At 40.0% G+C, this 20,909-nt stretch overlaps 2 protein-coding genes across 3 annotated transcripts; one reads left to right on the top strand and one right to left on the bottom strand.

The window, feature by feature from the left end:
* Window positions 1-228: 228 nt before the first annotated feature.
* Window positions 229-9,559, bottom strand: ccnb3 (cyclin B3). 2 transcript variants are annotated; one of them, XM_047572982.1, is made up of 13 exons: window positions 9,399-9,559; window positions 9,115-9,220; window positions 8,837-8,920; window positions 6,880-6,930; window positions 5,628-5,740; window positions 5,363-5,540; window positions 5,189-5,287; window positions 4,977-5,069; window positions 4,721-4,858; window positions 3,186-3,341; window positions 2,943-3,092; window positions 890-1,020; window positions 229-803 (listed from the first exon to the last, which is right to left on the bottom strand). In XM_047572982.1, exons 2-13 carry the CDS (start codon window positions 9,190-9,192, stop codon window positions 731-733), a joined length of 1,344 nt encoding a protein of 447 aa, XP_047428938.1. In that variant the 5' UTR covers window positions 9,193-9,220; window positions 9,399-9,559; the 3' UTR covers window positions 229-730. The 2 variants fall into 2 exon arrangements, with proteins under 2 accessions (XP_047428938.1, XP_047428972.1); XM_047573016.1 differs by lacking the exon at window positions 6,880-6,930.
* A 4,007-nt stretch (window positions 9,560-13,566) lies between these two features.
* si:dkey-171c9.3 lies at window positions 13,567-18,582 on the top strand. The gene is made up of 2 exons (XM_047601869.1): window positions 13,567-13,656; window positions 16,124-18,582. Exon 2 carries the CDS (start codon window positions 16,130-16,132, stop codon window positions 16,991-16,993), a length of 864 nt encoding a protein of 287 aa, XP_047457825.1. The 5' UTR covers window positions 13,567-13,656; window positions 16,124-16,129; the 3' UTR covers window positions 16,994-18,582.
* Window positions 18,583-20,909: the final 2,327 nt, after the last annotated feature.

Here is a 20,909-nt window from a genome sequence, read left to right on the forward strand (position 1 = left end):
TAATGAATTACAATGAGGGCGCTCTTCAAAAGGAAAATACCCGCTTTCCAAACACAAGGTCAATACTGTGGTAAAATTAATTAGGAAGATATATACAAATTTTAGCTGCTCAATAATAATAATAAAGCATAATCGCTGCACTCAACACAGCAGAGCACATGGTACAACACTGACCTCTAGTGGCAGTAACGCAAAACAGCATCCTACACAAAGACATTTTCTCAAACGTAAAAACACAAACACTTCTTTATTTTAAGAGTACGCATGACGGCCATTTGAAATCAGCACAGGATTATCCGGTCGTCTTTTATACAAATAATTAGAATATTAACATGATAAACTCTGTACAATGTATGAAAATACATGTGCGACTGCAACAACATGAACACTCAAAACTTGTGGGCGGGTAAATAATTCATCAATAAAAGTAAGCATGTACAGATTTCTCTGCCCCATCTTTACCGTAAAATGTACAATTCTGCTGTAGACTTACTGATTATTAATGAATTCAGATTTTCTTAAAGGACCTTCTTATAAAAAAGTTAAATGCCAAAGAGTATATTTAAACGTAACACTAAAAGTCATAATAACAAATGCCCACTTTAAAACTCTTCTTTGTCACAAACTGGAATTAGAAGTTTTATTTTCAATCTCCTATAAAAGACAGACTGGACTACATGCATAAATATTAAACATTATTTACAGATTATATACAACTGACAGACACATCTCACTGAGAGGCTAAGGCCTTTTCCAAAACGTCCATGCTGACCAACGGCAGAGAGGCGACTTCAAAAAACACCCTGAAAAACAACAAAGAATCCATCAATACCCAAAGCGCTCATTGGTCGGTTTGTGCTCTGGACCAAGGGTTTCACACGAGACTTACTTGTGAGAGTATTTGTTCCTGATGGCTTTCAGTTTCTCATCAGGAGGAGCTAAAAGCATCAGGTAGAGCTTCCTGACCACCGGTGCCAAATCTGACATCTCATAGCCGGAGTGGAACTGCAGGATGGGACTCTACGGAACATAAAGAAACTCTCTACTGTTAGAATACAATGAACTCATCCCTTGGTGTTCACTACTCTGTAGTCATCATTGATGCTATACTCACAACTGTCACATAAGATCAATCATCACCACATGTTATATTATTAGATCCTTCAGCTTGATATATGTATCTATGACAGAAGTTTGTTTATCTTGTTTCTCCTGTTCTTCTTTTCTCTCTATCTTCTCTGTTTCTACCCGGCTGGCCTTCAGCAGATGGGTCCCTCCATATGAGCTGGGTTCTGCTCAAGGTTTCTTCCTGTTAAAAGGGAGTTTTTCCTTGCCCCCGTCGCCCTCAGGCTGCTCTGGAGGTTTCAGGCTGGTTTTTGTGAAGCGTCTTGAGACAATTTGTGTTGTTATTGGCGCTATATAAATAAAACTGAATTGAATGAGCGGCTTGATACCAAAATATCAATACTACCGATACGAGGTCTTTATGCTCTAAAATCGATAATTCGGTCATTCGAGGTAATGTAGGAACACAGTGGAAAGTGACTAAAATACTGAGTTGTAGCAACACAACAAACCTTGTGAAACACCTCAGGTTAAACCACAACACAGAACACGAGGCGTTTATGATGAGGAGGACAGAAGAAAAGAAAAGAGAGCATGATACAAGTTTTCATTTTATAGTAGTTCTTAATTAATTAGTCTTTAATGGTTTTATTATTGACCACTTGCATCAGTATTATATCAAATACCTAAAATAACAGAAACTTTGAAAAAGTAAATAAATATTTGATTGTATTTTAGTGTTTTAGCTTCATTAACATTGAGGAGGTGGAGCTTATGACCTATACTACAGCAAGTCACCAGGGGGAGCTCTACTTACTTAGGCTTCACCTTAGAGGAGCCGAGTTTCCATTTTAACTCAGTAATTAAAGTGAAATCATACAAACTACTATGCAACCAAACCAAATAAACACTTTTCCTAATTAAATCTATGCTGAATAAATCAACTTTTGTGATGATGGTGTCATTTGTTGAAAGTTGAAGTACGAAATGTTTCCGTCATCCATAGTTAAAATACAACTACAGAGGGTATGCACCTGACGTCAAAGCAAGCGGACATCTCCGTGGTAACCCATAAGTGACAGTTGAGCATGGAGATTAGCCATATTAGTTTGAAGCGCAGGGTTTAATAGCATCTAAATTGTAAAATTATTTTTAAAAAATGGGGAAGAGCTGTTGAGCAATTGACTGAACCAACAGATTTGAAAAGCAGTCAGAGATATATTTTTACAGATATCTGCCAAAGAAAAGAGAAGTAAATGTATCACTGCATTACAAACTGGAATCCAGGCACCGAAACCTGGTGTTGTGGTTGACATTTAGTGTCATGTAATATTCATTTATGCTGTATTTTTTGATGAAGTCACATCTTAAGTTACTTCTTAAGTTACGTTATGGAGGGCTGTCAGATAAGTTTGTGGATGTTGTTTTGGCATAGTCACGACTGATGGTACTTAACTATTTCAGTTACAACAATAAACACATTTGTGATCACTCCTTGTCATCCTTTTAATGTTCAGTCGGTCAAGTTACACTAACTGAAACTGAGGCTGGTCCACTTTTCCAAACCCATACTAGTCTGTATGGATCATTGTTAAGTCCAATTGTCCTCATTTTGATCTGATAATCTACATTTTTCCTGGTCTTGCTGTATTTACTGATACATTTCACAGCGTTCTTGCCACTCAGGGGGCGTGACCCCAGGTGGCAGTGACATCAATGCATACCTTCTACAAAAGCTTAAAGTTCAGTTTAATATTTAGTGTTAAGTCAACCAGGATTACTGAACATTAAAATAAGTCTTCAGCAGCGTTAAAGCTAATGGTGCCGAGATGGAGGGTGTTGTGTTTTTCAACTTTGTTGTGTTTGAGGTGACCTACCCATCCTCCCAGGTCTTTGCTGACCAGCGCCATCAGCAGGCAGGCCGATGCGAGCAGAGAGCCCCTCTCCGTCACCAGGTCCATCTCCATCAGACTCATTTCACAGTAGTAGCGAGCCAGAGTCAGCGTGTCCATGCCGGCGTTCACACACTGCAGGGAGGGACAAAGTCAAACACAAGCTGGATGAAGGCAGAGCTCGTATGCAGCGATGCACCACTCAGACATACACTTCACACCACACACCTTGGCATAGCGTCTGAGAAACCGGTATGGGATGGGGATGCTGATGTCAAATGACAGCGTCTGCAGGATGTTGGCCTCCATGGAGATCAGCTCCTCTCTCTTGTACGCATCGTCACAAATGTACAAGAAGTCGTCGACACAAGGCGGGCTGCGCTCCTATAGGATCATAGAGAAAAAAAAAATAAATAAAAAATCAACTTGGAGCTGAAAAACACACCACTCAGAAAAATGAAAGGCACACTTATGAGAGTGGGCCCAAGGATTTCATCCCGATACCCAACAGCAGCCTGTAGAGTTCCCTCCAACGATATGCCCCCCCCACCATTGATCAGTTGATTTTATTAACACCAAAGCAGTTGCATAGAGATGCACAATCCCCTCTGCTACTTAACTGACCACATCAATATCCCTGAAGTTTAATTATCTCAGTGCTATAGTCTACTGCTTAAAAAGTGTTGTAGTTGTAGTGTAAACCTCCCTGGTCCAGTTAATTCACTGAGTTCCTTTTTATCTCCTAATTTATCTTTCTCAATGGGTGATGGATCTTTTACCCATCTTCTTTAAAATAAAACCCACAAAGCGTTTCCCCATAGGATTTCATAAGAGCTGGGTGTTTCTCTGTCACAGGGAAAGATTTATTGGAAACTCCAGTCTTAATATAAGCCCATAAATATTTACTTTGATGCTATCCCGGCTTTTAAGAACTATTTATGCAGTATATGAAATGTCTGCACATAAAATAAAATTGGGCATTTTTTTATCTGTCTTTGTCTTCTATATGCATTTGTATTCTTATTTGTCTGTCTTTAAGGAACGTTGCGGTAATAAAGAAGAAGTTGGATTTAGCAATGAACAGCTGCAGCCTGTGTAGTTCATGAATGTTAATATAATGCAGTTGAGATGTGGCAGTTTATTTAACATTAAAATAACGTGAATAAATCAGTGAATAAAACTATTTTATAGTGAACAGCCGACTTACTTTGACTGAGCTAGTTCTAGAAAGTTAAGTTGGTTCACATTACGTCCAGAGTTGTTTCCTACTTTCTTAAAATAATTGTAAATCTCCATAGTCTAAAAAACCAAGAGCACAAACACTGGATTTTATACAGCTGTTGTAATGTCATTTGAGTGAAGATTATTACATACTCCGCGAGAAGCGAAAATTTTACTCTTGCACCTACGGCTGCGATAAGAAAATAATTCTCGACAACTGGGTAGAACTTTTTCTCGTGTGGTGTCTGGCTTCTATTCTGATATTGGTCAATCAATTGGATTGGGCAAGGTTAATGCAGAAAATCAGAAATGCTACGGCCACTCTTTGAGCTCCCAGATGATAATATTCAGAGTGTGACTGCTAATCTCTCCTCAATAAAGATCATAGTGTGAGGGTGTCTGCAAGAATATATTGTTGAGGGCATGTCAGAAATGTATATAGGTGTGAAAGCACCCTTAAATGCTGCTAAACCTCCAGAAATAACACATTAAAGACCATTTTCACATTGAGATTCTTAGAAAGCATCTCGTCTCATCCTCACCTCAAATTTGGAGGCGATGAGCATTGCGGTGGAGCCGACGAGCTGCAGCATCTCCCTGAGGACGACCGTTTTTGACAGGAAGTGGTCGGTCATCTTAACAGCCAGGTAGAGGGTCTCGTGGTACAGCTCAAAGTTCTCCTGTGTCAGTAATGTTGGAACAAAGCAGGAGAGATTGTGGACTAATGGCAACACATACAGCGTAGTTTTGCTGCAACTTAGGCTCAGGTCTTCAAAAGAGCCTGAATCTAAAGCTCACCTGTACTTCAACCAGCCAGTCGATCAGGATGGCCCTCATCTCTGGATTGAGGCTGGGCTGCTTGGGCATGTAGTCAGTGAGGACAAACTTCTCCTGCAATAAATAAAAAGGAAACAAAAAGAAGACATTTAAAGCCTCGAAAACCTCCTTGTTCAAGAATTACTTCCTCCTAGAACCATGGTCAAAACTTCTTGTAGAACATTTGAGCTCACCTCTCTACACTTAAGGTAGTCAAAGATGTCCTTTGCGTACTCTGGACACATGTAACAGTCCTCAGAGTTCTCTGAGTCGATGTCAAACTCCTTTGAGATCTGTATGGATGGGAAAACAGAATTTAGGAAAACCCAAAATGTCATCTGCTGAGCTTCTTTGGAAACATTCCTTACAGGCCGTTTCTGAAGATGAGCTGGCACTTCAGAGGCAGCAGGGGGCGCTACATCCTCCAGCTCTCCCCCAGCTGCTGCCTCATCCCTCCGTGAATCCTCTTCCTCTCTCTTCTCCTCGTCCTCTGCAGGCAACTTCTCTCTATCGGCTGTCGTTTCCTCTGAGCTCACAGATGACGACCTATGGAGAGAGGTTTAGAGACATCTGCTACCAACTGGAGAAATGAAAGGCGGGGAAACAACACTTTAAATATTTAAAGAGGTTTACTTCTTCAGGTTGGTTTGATTCTTCGCAGACACAAAGGTAGAGTTGGCTTTCTTCCCCGTCTTCTTTCCCAACTCCTTCTTCCTCCCTGGAATGCTGATCTGAACCTTATGAGCCTGGAAACAACATGAAGATTAGATTAGATTTTCTTAATCAGAAACAGTAAAATACTGTCTGACACCCAGGTGAGGCAGCAGAGAACACATTCACACCACAGTGGGAAAACAACTGGAGCCCAGTACCCCTTCACACCAGAACCCTGGGATGCAGTGGTACAAAATCTACATGTTTAGACATTGATATGCGTCTCAACTTTTACAAAGCAAAGGAAATGAAAGGGGCCGCAGACGTCACCGATGAAGATGAGAGAGTCAAAGTATTTTATTTAAAAAAAAAAAAAGAAGAAGTGCTGCAGCAGCGTGGAGTCGTACGTGACGTGTCATGCAGTGAAGCAGTGCATTAAAATTCATTAACCAAAACAAACTATTGGTCTACTAGTTTGAAGTGCACACATCTGCTCTGCAAACTGTTTTTGTTTTAACACAAGAAAGAAATGAATTCCAATGCCTTATAGGGTGAAATTTGTCATTTTGGTTTCAGAGCACACCAGTTCATCATTCACTACCTGTATCATTCAAGTATCTCTACTTAGCTCTGGGTCTTATTCCGACGGCATGACACTGGTAACGTTGATTCACAACGTCAACAGCAGAATAAAAAGACCCAATAGCAAACAGCAACCCTTTCTTTCAAATAAATTCTACAAACCTGGGTGCCGTCCTACATCTATTTCAACCAATCTTGTATGTGGAAGCAAAACCAAAGATTCATATTTTGATAAGAACGAAGTCCTTCTTATTGGAACATCAGAAAATTCCTCATTCATGCACAAATCATTTAAAACACACACCAACATTTTAACATTGTGCAAAGGAATAAGTACATTTCATTTCATCTGGTCTTAAATGTAACAAAGCATAGTTCATTTTATTTATAACCTAGAGCGTCTCATCATAGGTTTTTGCCTCAAATGGAAGTAGACTGGCGTAGACTCTCATGAATCAATATAATTTAGACTGAGTGAGTGACAAAGCTCAGAAGAGATTATTACAACATAAGGGAGAAGGTGCTCTTGAAGGTGGAATGTGGCAATACATGTTTCAGTGGTGCTGAATTCAGACTATGGCTTCACGCCATGCATCACTCACTCAGTGACTGCAAGCAAAGTGTTGAGCACAAACTGTACACTACTTACTGACTTGAAGTTACCAGCATTGTTGGGCCAACAATCTGACAGATCCGCAGCCTGTCGTCAAGATGAATGAGCAGATAAGACAACGTAATACACTGGAGGACCATCCTTAATTCCACATTCATTGAGATGTTTCTCAGTCTTGTTGGTTGCCATACCCTCCGTACAGCAGCATAAGTACCTGATGTGATCCATATCCTAGCTCTAGCAGATAGAGTGGCCCAATAGCTAAGGATGCCCTGGCAATAATACAACAATTGGCATAAGTTTTGAAGGCAGGAAGCAGCAGTAACAGACCTCCTAGTTGGTTTGCCAACAGCCGAATACAAAAGAAGAAGCAGGCAGTGGAAGGCACAAGGTAACAGGCTGTCAAGAAGTCTCATGGCTCAGAAGTGTTGCCAATGGAGAGGCAGTCAGATGTTGAAACATTGTTTCTTGGTCTGCTCTCACCTTGAGCACAATCGGTGCTGTATAACCAGCATGTAAAAAGATGGATGACTTAACATGTGATTTAAGGCAGACCTTCAGTTTTCCAGTGAAGACAGATGATGGAATAGGATACAAATGGGAGGCAAATCTGTCATTTAATCTTCCTCAATATTTGGGGAGCCTGACTTGAAAAATCTTGGCAGAAACTACAAGTACATAGAAGGAAAAATTTTTTGTACAGCAGAGAAAATATCTCCATCTCTGAAAACAACCGTTTCATGTGATTTTGGCTCAGAACGCTCATTCTCCCAAATCACAATCTGGAAAACAGGACTTGAACTGTTCAAAAATATAAATGCAACAGAAGTTGTTTTAAGACGTGTTAATGACCATCCAAGTAACCTTTTCAGGCCAAAATGACTATTGGGGGGTTTAGGCACTTTTTATTATTAGTGGTTCGCCTTGTGAACTTATGGAACCGTCATCACTTGCTGCCCAAGTACTGCTCCAACGTGACCTATGCATCTGATGAATGTCTGATCAAATATCTGGGCGTGTTCTTGCTGCACCTGATTAATTGAGGGTACATCAGGAGGTAACTTGTGTGCTAGGTATCCCAGAATATCTTTCGAGGTTCCAGTTACATAATGACTGGACTGAAACTCCCCATCTGTACTTTGGAGTCGCGCTTTTTTCGAGTCAAAACAACAAAGTACAACTCCAAACTACCAGGTTAACCTGAACAAGTACTGGCTTGTCAACAGACCCTCATCAAGTGGACACCACGCACAGATGTTCCTAGTAAAAATCTAAACTCTCCACCAGTTTTCAGGCTCCTCAGGTCAGGCCCATCTATTCCTACACAAAGTATGAGCTCATTCTAGACAAAAAGATCCACATTTTAGCCAAAGAAAGCGAATTAAAGAAGCTAAATGAAAATGGAAAAAAATATGTAACTTTGAAGGGGTGGAGGTGGAGCGATATACCACTCATCAGTCACTTACACTTACTGGTCAGTCAGGCTGCTTCATCCTCATTAATACTAAGAAAGTCTGCAGGGTCTGGGAGACCCTAGTCCTGTGGGTTTGAGGTGGGAACTACACATAGATGTTCTAAACTCAAAGTTCTTCACATCAGGAGTACGGCTGAGAACAACATTCATTCATTTTCTGTAACTGCTTGCCCTAGGGAGGGTTGTGGGGTACTAGAGCCTATCTCACCTATCGAAGACAACATCATCTGCATTTTAGCCAGAGTGAAAGAAGTCATCCCCCCCCCCTGTTGAGTCTTGGTTTTCAGTGAATCAAAATTGTGGTGGATCAGACCAAATTCCTCCAAATACACAGGGGAGTAAAAGTTTTTTTAACAGATTGTACTTGTGAGATTCCAGACACTGCCACAGATGTTCCTACTAAAACGAACCTAACCCACCCAGTTATTTATACCCTAAAATATAATGATACTGCTTGGATGAAACTCCTTCAACAAGTCCAGGCACCTTTTAGTCAACTACCACCACAGGGGGACTTACATTGGTGATGTCGATGAAGGCAGTCCTCTTCTTGGGAGCTCCATGTGGAGGAGAGGAGGACCTCTTCACCTGTGGGCCTTCCTCCTGCAGCACAGGAAACAATACACCTTCGTATTATTTAACGCGCAAAAAAGGATTACTTCAAGTTGCAGAGTGTTCATCGTGGAAATTAAACCGTGCAAACTCCAGCTGCTGCACCGCCTGCTTTGTTTACAGCAGAGTAAACGAACACGTTTATTATTTTACCTTATTATTTTTAATTCTTTTTTTTTTTTTACCTGGTTCTCAGTTGCATTCAGCTTAGGTATCTTGCTCCCTGCCGTTGTTGTGTTTTTCTTTCCCCTTGTGAAAGGCATGGCTGGCTCCTTGACGCTAAATCAGGCTCTGCACGGTAAGAAAAACATGGCGGAATCATTTTAAAAACAAAACATGCTAAAAGCATGATTAATCTTTGTAATGTAGCCGCTTATAATCCATGGAAACCCGGCATTCAAGTCAATACGACTGCGGTTTCGCCCCGGAAACCGAGTCTATAATCTCTTTATTTAATATTTTATCTTACCTTAATGTATTAATTGTTCTTTCCAATATAAAACTCATAAAGGAAAGGGACACTCCAGCTGTAGCAGTAAATAATCCAGTTTTCACAGCGTTGCTCCACAGACGAGACCTCAAACAAATGTGCCTCGACTACGGATCCAAATCTGCTGCGCCGCTCTGTCATTGGCTGAAATTTGAGCTGCGCGGACCAATCAGGAAGTGGCTAGAGATGCAGTTTCTAAAGAGCGTTGCTTTTAGAGGACTGGCTCCGCCCGACTCAACTACGTTGCTTTTAACGACGACGACGACAAGGGAAAGAAAGAAACGAATGTTGCTGCAGAAATATTATTATCATACTTTATTGTATGTTGTACAGTAATGAAAATTAGATTATTTATTTCTCAAAAGTCTTAATTATAAACTTGATTATAGGCCTTAAAAAATAACCCCGCCCACCTTTATCGTTTGTGCTGACCAAAAACCAGCGAACCCCGGAGGAGGGGCGATTTTAAACTGCCTGGCACACAATAGAAACTGAAACGTCCGGGGTTTTATTGATGTTTTCATTTTAACGTCAAAGTCTAAACCGGTGGAGATTATTTCAGACCAGATGCAAACAAGACACAGATACATGTGACAGACACTTTATGCAATTAGACTTCCACGAGGGAAATTACTTTATCACTATAGCTTTGTTGCACATAAAAGTAAACACAATTAAAAAACACAGGAAAGATAAAATTAAGATAAGATTAAAGTAAAATGTACAACGTAATACTTTTTCAAAAAAAAAGTCACATGATCACACACATCCTGTCAACACCACTCCATACATACTTTACACCGATCAGCCAAAACATTAAAACCACTGACAGGAGAAGTAAATAACATTGATCATCTTGTGACAATTCACTATTCTGCTCGTGTTCAATCGTGTGGATATTGCTCAGACATATACCATCCACCTAGATCAGACAAAGTAATGTCACTCCTTGGTGGCAGCAGCCATCCCCAGCAAGATGCAGCCTGACACACACACAAAATCAGAAAAACAGCACAAGGTGTTGACCAGGCCTCCAATTCACTAGATCCCAAACTGATCAAGTATCTGTGGGATGATCCACAGAGGCCGCTCCCCTCAACACATAGGACTCAAAGGCCCCCACTAACAACCTTGTGTTACAGGACACCACAGGACGCCCTCAGAAGACCCATGTCCATTCTATGATGAGTCACAACTGTTTTGGAGGCACAAGGGAGACAAATACAATATTGGCAAGGTGGTCATAATGTTATGGTTGATCAGATTGCCTGTATTTATAGTATACAATAGGTAATATGTAAAACATCTTTGGAACAAATATTCAGTGCAGAACACTCTTAATCTTACCCTAGCATTACAGGACAATTTAAGTCATATGAAAAGAAGTATATCATGGTTATATTTCCTTGCTGCTATATATAGGGTGTTTACTGTAATATTGCAAATAAGCCTAATAAATAATTCCTGAAATGTTGAAAAATGAAAAAATCAAGCATTGAGTTGATACAAAATACTTCACCTGATTCATGTGTAATTTCTTTAATTTTGCATTTAGTTTTAACTCTGATATTCCTAAATGTGTTTGTGAAGGTTATCAGTCATCTAGGTTGTATGGTATAGGTTATGATTTATTTAGAAAATAGATCTTAGAATATGTTGAACTTGAATGAGTTTCCTTTAATATGTTTCTTCCTAGTAGCTTCTTCCATTCCAAATGACTGAAGGAGAGTTTAGGTTTTAATTTGGGACATCTCTGGGTGGTCCCCACCTGAAACTCACATGATGAGGGTCTGTTAACGGCCACATACTCAAATGCAGTTAAAAGAAGCACCAACACACTGTAGTCATGTGAGTTTCAGAAGGACACCACTCACAGATGTGACAAAATTCACATTTACTGTGAATAGTGGTTTAAATCGATTTATTTACGGTGACAATGACATTGGTCTTTGTTCTTGTTAGTTGGGTCAGGTGACTTTCACACACCAACATTTTGTTAATGTTTCTGATGATGCTTTACAATGGCCATACTGTATCTATCAAACAGTACACAATGTGTAACTGTTGCAAAAGTGTTGCAAATGTATGCAAATGTATGCAGATGACGCAGTCATTTTCATTGACGGGTTGACCACTGACATAATGTGGTCATACCTCAAATGCTGTGTGAACTCTGATCAGGTTTTAATACTCTAAAGTATTAGCCCACTTTTAAGGAGTCTTTTATTCATTGTACTAAAATGTTATTTGTTACTTTTATATAGTGTTGTCAATGCTGTTATGTCTTTTTATGTCATGTTTGTTTAAGGACTACGTATGGAAATTAGCATCTTGCTACATGAGGCATATTTACACAATGTCATGTTTTTATAGCATGTATTCATTTATTTGCACTGTCCTCATCAAATAAATTAATAAAATGTATGTGAATCATGTACTGTATATTTTTTCTTTTTTTTGTACATGTATTATATTTAATGATCACTAGTTGTGCAAAACTAACTGTTTTTGGCAGCTAATCATTGCAGGGTAAATACAACCTGACGGGCATTGTCTCATAAATGTTTATTTTTCTACAGCTTTCAGATTTTCTTGTCTTAGTCAGCTTGGGTATTTGTATGATTTACTTCAAGGCTTCCACCCGACACCAACATGGCCCTTAAACCTGTTTAAAGCAAGCACTGACACTCCTGAAAAGGAGGAGAACAAGCACAGCAACCCTGCTGGGGCTCACAACGACTACAACTGAACTGAAGTAACAGTTTGGATAATAGAGGATCATAAAATGGTGGATCCAGATTTGGATTTAAGATGGACATTTGAGGAAGTTGGCCGCTAACATGCACCCTGATGCCAGGAGTTTGGGAGGGTGTGCCATAAAGTGTGTCTGAATTTGTGAAGAATTCATTTTAATCGTCCTCTGAACTGAGGAGTCATCTCTAAATACACCCTCTGTTAGTATCATCACTTATCTCTGGACATCATATCATTAACCCCCAACCAGAACAAACATTCCTTGGTTTTTGTTCAGCTCCAACAGGATCAACAAAGAACACCAAATGACTCCCCTGGCCTGAACCATTTCAACATTCGCCCCATGTCCACTTTATCTGAGCACGTTTCTATGAAGCAGCTTCGAGGCCTGTAGTTCACGCAGTGCAGTCTGGCATCTAATGAAGTCCGCTAGGAGATATCATCTCACAATGCTGTTTTTATTTCCCTTCCCCTCCCTTGATGTCCTCATCCAAAACAAGGTTGCTTATGTCTCTATCAGAGCTGGGCGGGAGGAAGGTTTTATGAGTCTTAGTATTTTGGTTGAGGCTGCTAAGAAATCAAACGGGTGGGGTTTGGAATCAAAATTCAGGGTCAATGAGGTAGTATTTTTAAAATAAAAACTTATCTGAATTTGTCTGAATTGTCCAATAATGGAACTTACAAACTCAGATATTTTTTATATTCATGATGGGGAAAAATAAATAAAGAGTAAAAGTGCAGTGTATCGTCCAACATTTCTTTGTAGCTGGTGGAGGTAGAGCAGAGTGCAGTATTAATTAAACTAAAACGTGAATGAGTCTGGAGGACGTGAGCATGGGTCATCGATAACGCAAATCTGCATGTCTCCATTCTCTGGCCGTACTGATCAGACTCCAAACTTGCAAGGTGTCGCCGCTGGTATCCTAGAACAAAAGGAGCATGAGTTAGTTCAATGCAAGAAAGCGGAGATGCCATATTTATATTTATATACAGTCTATTTTCTGACATCAAATCTATTTCAAGGATCAATGTAACTAGAAGGAGGAACTACAGTGAGCTGTCAGACAAAGAGCTGTACACCTCCAACTGTCCGCCTGCTGTTCACAAATTCATATGTTCCAAATATAATCACAGGCGATCTGATGATTGAATAGTTAAACTATTGTCAGAGTTTTTGAAAAAACAATTACTCAGATTGTAGTACTACTTTACTGCTTCAAGTTACCTAAAGGCTCTGAATACTTCCATTACCACAGTAATTGCGCAGTTGCTGCTGTACAGCAGGCTATACGTAGCATTGCCATTTCCTCATGTTGTCAGTGAGGCAAATTTCTGAACGATATCTTTGTCTTTCAACCTCTCTCTCTTTTGCACACACTCAAACAGGAAGTGAGTATAACTTGTGAGCTTGTCAAACCATTTCCGCCTAAACTCATTTGCAGTGGAGACATTAAAGCGCCACAGGTCGCCCTGTTACTAGCTGGTAAGTTGGTCTGCATGCGGGCAGGTTCGGCCGCCTCATCTCTCCTCGGTCTCTCTTTCATATTTTGGGCTGTGTTTATGTAACTTTTGGCTTTCGTCTCTCTTTGAGATTCCTTCTGCGTCACTCCAGGCTATCACTATAAATCAGAAATTGACCTTGTGATCTGCCATACTTCATAATTCGCACACAAGTTTATTTGCTGCCTTTTCTTTAGCTCAGGAGATTTTCATAATATATATATATATATTTTAACTGCTTTTGTAAAATGTAAATGATACAATTGATACAATTTGAACATATTTTTGCCAAATTGTCTGGAAGACCTCAAATACACCCTTACAAAAAGGCAAGGCAGAATCTGTGTAAAAGGTCAACTGACACATCCATAGACTTTTCTTTATGCTACTTACTCAGAGCACTAACACCAAAAGATTAGAGAAGGTACAGTAAATGAGGTGCGTTGAACTGAGTACCTGCAGTCTCAACCGACACACTTTGTTTGGAAAGAGTTGTGAAACACAAGAACACCCAGGATGCATCCTCAGCTCGTGAGCGTTGTTCTGCCCATCAGGATGTCCGAGTCATATTGCCAAGAGAAAACATTCTTTGTTTTAGCTGTAATTTGTTCCACATCTGCGCTTCATTTTCTATCTTGTCCTCTTTGGGTGCTGTCCATTCTGAAGCCTAGGTTGTGCTAGAGTGAATGATTAAGACCAGGATTTGACACACAATATAAAGTTTGAAATATGCACGCCAATAGAATTAAATTATTTGGCGAAGCTAATGCCTCTGGTGAGGCTCAGAGCATCATTCAATTTGTCTGCATGACGGAGGGAACAGAGTATGTATGTGTATGTTTGGGAACACAAACACTGATTTAGCTGATGGAGTTAACTACATAACAAAAATGATTGTTTGTCTGATTTGACATGCATAAAACAAACCATCCAACCTAGATGGCCGTATAGATGTTCATTCTGCAATCCACAGCCAGAAACAAACAGTAACTTTAGTAGAACAACCAAAGAAGATAAGGAGGCTGTTGCAGATGCTAAATTTCTATGAGCTTAACTTAGGCTGTTGAAGACATTAATGCTTTTTAATGTGCTAGCTACACAAAGTAACACTGATAGCAACTGAAGTGCTGACTTACTATCTGCTAATTAATGCAAAATGTTTACATTTGGGGGTTGAACATTTTAGTGAAAACTTTATCTAATTAAAAAGTTATTTCAAAATCTTAAAGGGATAACTTATAATTTTGTATGCTAATAAGTCAAAGCAACACTGACAGCAGAAGTTGCTAACTTTTATATAGCCAGCTAACGTCTTCTAACTAATGCTAAATGTTTATGTTTGGAGGCTTGACATTTTTGTTGAAAACTCTTTTTCAATCTAATTGCATAGTTATTTTAAGGGGGGGGTCATTTATCATTTTGTGACCTAGAACTATTGGTTGGCATCAGTTAGTTACATTCTTTCCTGGAGCGTAATGTACATGGTACACTCAAATTTGATATATATATTTTTTTTATATAAAGCAGGCCAGCCTTTTCTGCAATATGTAGAAGTAAGCTTTCTATACTAGTGAGGACAACATCATAGTTTGTGGAAAATGGACTGATAATCAACCCAAAAAAACAAAAATCCTTGAGTAAAACTGTCCAGACCATTTATGAAACTGAGTAAGACCATGGGGAGAGTTTCCTTGTTTTGTCATTAAAATAAACTGCTTACACAGACTCACACTCACTGGATGTGAATACCAGCACTCTTGCTTGCTGAACCAAGCCTTGAGAAACAAAGACCCTTTTCAACACTCGTGTGTCAAAGCAGTATTCCTTTGTGTTGAAATAGGTTCAGATGTCTCAACAACACACTTTTCATGTAACATTTGCTTTGCTCCATTTCTATTTTGCCAACATGACATTAAATGATCAGACAAAACTCTTTCTGCATCAGCTACAGATGTCGGAGTTTAGGGGAGCGACAGGCTGCTGCTATCGAGACCAGTGGAGTTGTTTTTTTTTGTGTGTGTGCTAATCTAATACACAAACTGAACTTCCTGCTTGTCACATCCTGTCTGGCTGACAGCTTCAACTGGTGACAGATTGCGGTGAAGGCCTCAATCTTACTTTCCATCTCAGCCTACAGAGAGGACTTTCTGTTTATTTTTACATTTATATGTTTGGTAATATTTCACTTTGTAACTTATCTATTTTATTGCTAATCTGAAACAGACAAGGAATTTAGAAATATTTGTAGAGCCAAGGCCCAAAGGGAAAATGTGCTCCATTTAATGGCAATATTTATGTCCTGCTTAATTGAACATGCTGGCAGGCTTTATATGAAAATGAAGAAGATAGCATTTCACGGCGTTGTAGTTATTCTCTATGCTTGCTTTAACCATATTGCCACTGCAAAAACAATATTCCCTTCACATTTACCATTGCATTTGTCCTCACAGGATCCAATGCAGGCGGTAACAGCAGATTCAAGGATGCCAGATCCCATCCCAGAAAACCTTGGCACTGCTGAAGGCCTCAAGAGAAGCCCCCTAAAGGTGGAGGTTCTTGAGGAATTTGCCCATAACATGGCAGACAACATAATTCACTCACTGATAAGTCAAATGGACATGCTGGAACTGGAGGGTTCCACTTCTAATCAAGACCAGGAGATGTTAGCTGAAGAGCTAGCGTCAGCAGTGATTGAGATTGCCCTGAGGGAAGTGTGTGGAGGTCAAAATGCTGATGATCATTTCGAGGGGTCTTTTGCAGGCAAATCTGTAAAAGAAAAATATTCACTGGGCACACAGGTGGATCCAGTTAAAGAATGCCAGACTTCCAGAGATGCCCAGTTCTTCCACCCTCCTCTCTCCCAGTCAGGGCTTCCCTTAGTGGGATCACTTGACTACCCCGATGCCCCTCCAACTACCCCTCTCATCCCTGAGCTTGAGAGGAGCAGGCACAGCTTTGCCCGAAAGCTGAAAGGAGGCCTGGCACAGGTTTTCCTGCCTTCGCCTCCTCCGCCAACTCCTAAGGACAAAGAGGACAACTTGGACGAAGCTGCCAGCGACCCTCAGATGGAGTTAATGGAGCATCTGATGCATTCACTGTCCACAGATGGTTTAGCAAGGGACAAATTTGATGGAGGACCTCACCATAGAGCAAGTACGGAAGCGTTTGCAGAGGCTCTGTCATGTGATATCATAGACTGGGTTTTGAATAACAAAATCAGTGAGCAGATAGCAGACCATAGAGATCTTCATCTACTAGCTCAAGAACTGGCTGGTACCATTATCACTTCCTCCCTTGATAAAGCTAAAACGCTTGTCTAGCAGTTTGATATGATCAATTGGTTCACATCTGCCAGACTGATGTGGTTTACTGTAATAAGACTGGTTTGTTGTTTTGACATTATTTTTCTAGTCGTCTTTAGTAAACCCAACTAGCTTTTATACATGTGCTACTTTATGATTATACACAATTTAATTGAAATTTATGAAGTTGCATTTTAGATATTTATTTATGAATATGAACTATGTCGCAATGGCAATAACTGTTTATGTCCTTTAGATGGCAGCACAGGAGAGAGCTTCCTGCATGTTTACACCATGAGGTCAGCAAGGTTAAAATATATGGGTGCATAACAGCTGGGGTTAATTCAGTTTTCCATCACGGAAAAACTATTTGTCATATATTAGAATGTGAATTCGTGGAAGCCTTAACTTTGATTTGTCTGTGTCCATAACTCAAACCATAGAATAAAGACTAAATCCATTGTGAGCTGATGTATCTATAACTACACGCAAAGCTGCACTGTACATGAACCTGTATGACACCACTTTATAATTAATCCTAGGAAGTTGATTGGTTAGCTCTCTCTTTGTAATCAACCTCGCAATTTTTATTGTTGCAGTGTGATTCATTCCTCCCCTAGACTGAACAGAATTTGGCATTTGGGATGAATTTGTGTTTTGGCTCGAAGAGCACTCCTTTTCATAGTCGCTTTACTTGTTGAGGTCAGATCCGGAAGAAGAGGGAGACACGGTTCTTAACTAAACAGTGATGTGATCCTGAAAAGAAATAAAATCCCTGCCAAATTCACAGGGAAAAGAGCTTTGCTGAACTTTTACCGAGCAGTTTTGAATGAAGAGTTTTATTGTTCTTCTTAGTCATCACATTTTCTGTTGCACACACACAAAAAAAAAAAAAAAAAAGCTCAGCTAGACACAAGATTTGGGGTGCACACGAAAAAATTTTTAAGAAAGTGAAGCGGGAGTGAAGTGAGTGGGAGAAAAACAATCCTCTGTGACTAAGCTCGGTGGATTCCAGAATAGTGATTTTGATGCTTTGTGCGGCGTCTCAGATCACTGTCATCTTGGCAGTGCCTGATGACATCATCATTCGTCTGTTCAACAACAGAGGCCTGGCTAATACCAGTGTGGAGGGTATGAGCACAAGAGAAGAGATAAAATGACATAAAAAGGGACTTAACCACTGAAATTATCTGGTTGAAACTTCATGACCTCAGTTTTACTTTCACTGAAATTTTAAAAGTAAAACATGAGACCATCCAGTTGTTAATGTTCTTCAGACAGACCCAGGAGTGGTTTAAGGGAGCAAGAATCATTCGCTTTCAGTGTCAGATAAAGTTGTGTATTGTCTGCATAAAAATGGAATGAGGTACTGCTTTTTCTAAGAATGTGGACTAATGGGAGTATGTACAGCGAAAATAAAGATCGACTTGACAATAGATCCCTGGGGGACTCCACATGGCAGATGCTGACAGAGAAACTCCTGTCGGATAGGTAGGACCTGAACCACTACTGAGCCTGTAATGCTCACACAGTGCTCCAAATGAGTTAAAAGGATCCTGTGACCCACAGTGGCAAAAGCATCAGTGAATCCAGTCTAAGGAATAAAACTGAGGATGTGGTGGTGGCAGCAAGCGACTTCCAGTACTGTTGAGACAACAATAACGAAAACTCCATGTGAATTCAAAAATAACTTGAAGGACTTTCAGATGCCAAAGCCTGCACTCCCATTTCTAACATGTCCTCTAAAGAGGCACACACGCACACAGGAAGAAACTAGCAGCAACAAGAGATTATAGAGTTTAAAAGGAATTCAACAATGTGTAGTGATGACAAGCAAAATGACACTGGAAGGTACAAAGTTACTAAACTAATCTCAATCATAAGTGACATAAGTGACAACAACTAATGGGTGATAAAGTTCACTGACATATGGCACAAAGAGTCCTCAAACAATTATTCATCAGTCCAAGACTTTGATTTGTACACAAGATTCACAATACTGATCGTGCACTTTCTGCATTGGGTAGCTCCAGGTGGAGAGGTGGCTTCAATAATGGTATTTTTTAAATTAATTGTGATAATGGAAAGAAGATATTGTTGTTGGCAATCCATAATGCACATCTTTGATCTATAACCCTAGGCATACCTGTAACATAAAAGAAGGCTGTGTGAACTGTCTGAAGAATAGGCTAGCACTGCCCATACACTAGCAATATGTATACAGTATGTCCTGCTTGTTCCACTCAGAAACCTTTGGGGTGGGAAATGTATAAGTGTTACGTAGGAAACCAGAGCCGAAAATATCCACTAGCATCCAGCTAACAAGGCGATTGCTTAATACATATAGCCCAAAACAATGACGTATTATAGCCAAAGAGCCATGTTCACCCCTTTTTTCCGAAGAATTCTTTGTTGACTGCTCCGCTCTCCTGCCATTCTGGTACAATTCACTGGAAAGAAAAGGCTCTGGTTAGTTGTGATGACCAAACATGTTCGTCACAGTGAGTCTTTAGCTTGTTAGTGTTAGCGTTTGGCTCAAAGTACGTAAGTGAGTAAAGCCGTACAGGGCTTATATAATTTATGCACATAGTGTTCAAGCAAGTCAAAACCTGACTGTTTTGTCACCTCCACACAGCTGGCAAATAACTTTGTGACGTCTGACTGTCAGTTTGAGACAGTTACAGAGATGGAGGCGTCCACATTCTGACACCTGAGAGGCGCGATGGGGATTTCCAAAGCTAGCTCCAACATTTTTGACGTGATATACTGGCACCTTTCACTTAAATATTTTTAAGAATTACACTTTCAGAGGTGGAAGTAGTTATAGAAAAACATTTCAGTTTTAAAACAATATAACTTCTGTTTTCAGATATTTATGGAGTTAAAGATGTCAACCTTTGATCTTAATTTGAGCCACATTCAAGCGCAAACGGCACACCGCACACATACACTGACTTGGCAGAAGTGTGGGATAGTCCCTTAGCTCTGATACATAATATGTCATGGAATGCTTAGTCTGAACTCTTAACTCCCACTGCTGATCGCCATTATGTTTTCTTACCACGGGACACTAACTGACTGACACACTCGCACAAATATCCACACTGCACATAGATGAGCTGCAGGGCTGGGTGGACAGCTGTGGCGTCCGAGGAGACATGCACACACATCTGGAGAAATGCTTGTTGTGTTGTCAGGTGTTTGGCTGCCAAAAATAGGGGGGCTGGAGGGAGGAGGCAGAAAAGAGAAGAAGCTGGATGACACGCAGAGGATGTATAGCGGGAGGGTGCATGTGTACAGATTATAGTGGGAAATAAATGGCAGAGACAATTAATCTCTTTAGCCTTCTTGGAGGAAGGTAAACCCAACTAAACGTATCCACCCTGAACAGCAAATTTTAAAATAACACCATACATTACCATGACAAACGTTTTTTCCTGGAGCTGGAGGGAACTTTACTCCAATTTTATAATACTTTATGAAAAAAAAAACACCTCGTCAGTTCATTGTTGTATGAGGTTAAACAAGCACATGAGCTCTTCAATTTCAAAAGATTACAGAGTTAAATCTACCCATCTGTGTACAACTGTGACATGACCTTTACAGTCAAAGTCTCGGAAACACATTCAAGAGCATTTTGAAGCTTTAACCAAATATTAAAAGAGGCATTCGATTCTTTATGGCCACTTAGGGACAGAACAATGTACTGTAAAAACAATGTTAAAATATTTTTCCATCATAAATTTGACAGAAAACTACTGAACACATCCAGCAGAGCCAGAAATACTCTGGAAACCGAGTGAGTATAACTCAGAACATCACACTCCTGTTGCCTCTGTTTTGGTCACCACCTCCTCAGGGAAATGTGTCATTCTGCAACACACCATCGTGCAGATGTCACTATGACTGATCCATTATACATCACACAAACACT

The sequence above is a fragment of the Mugil cephalus genome, chromosome 1 (genome assembly GCF_022458985.1).
Source record: "Mugil cephalus isolate CIBA_MC_2020 chromosome 1, CIBA_Mcephalus_1.1, whole genome shotgun sequence".
Classification (NCBI taxonomy): domain Eukaryota; kingdom Metazoa; phylum Chordata; class Actinopteri; order Mugiliformes; family Mugilidae; genus Mugil; species Mugil cephalus.

Excerpts from the sequence above, each read along its gene's own strand:
- si:dkey-171c9.3 (XM_047601869.1), top strand. The coding sequence starts at position 16,130 with ATGCAGGCGGTAACAGCAGATTCAAGGATGCCAGATCCCATCCCAGAA.
- ccnb3 (XM_047572982.1), bottom strand. The coding sequence starts at position 9,192 with ATGCCTTTCACAAGGGGAAAGAAAAACACAACAACGGCAGGGAGCAAG. Across the intron at positions 5,288-5,362 it reads CTCATCTTCAGAAACGGCCT|ATCTCAAAGGAGTTTGACAT; the intron begins GTAAGGAATGTT and ends CCATCCATACAG. Across the intron at positions 1,021-2,942 it reads GCAAAGACCTGGGAGGATGG|AGTCCCATCCTGCAGTTCCA; the intron begins GTAGGTCACCTC and ends TATGTTCCGTAG.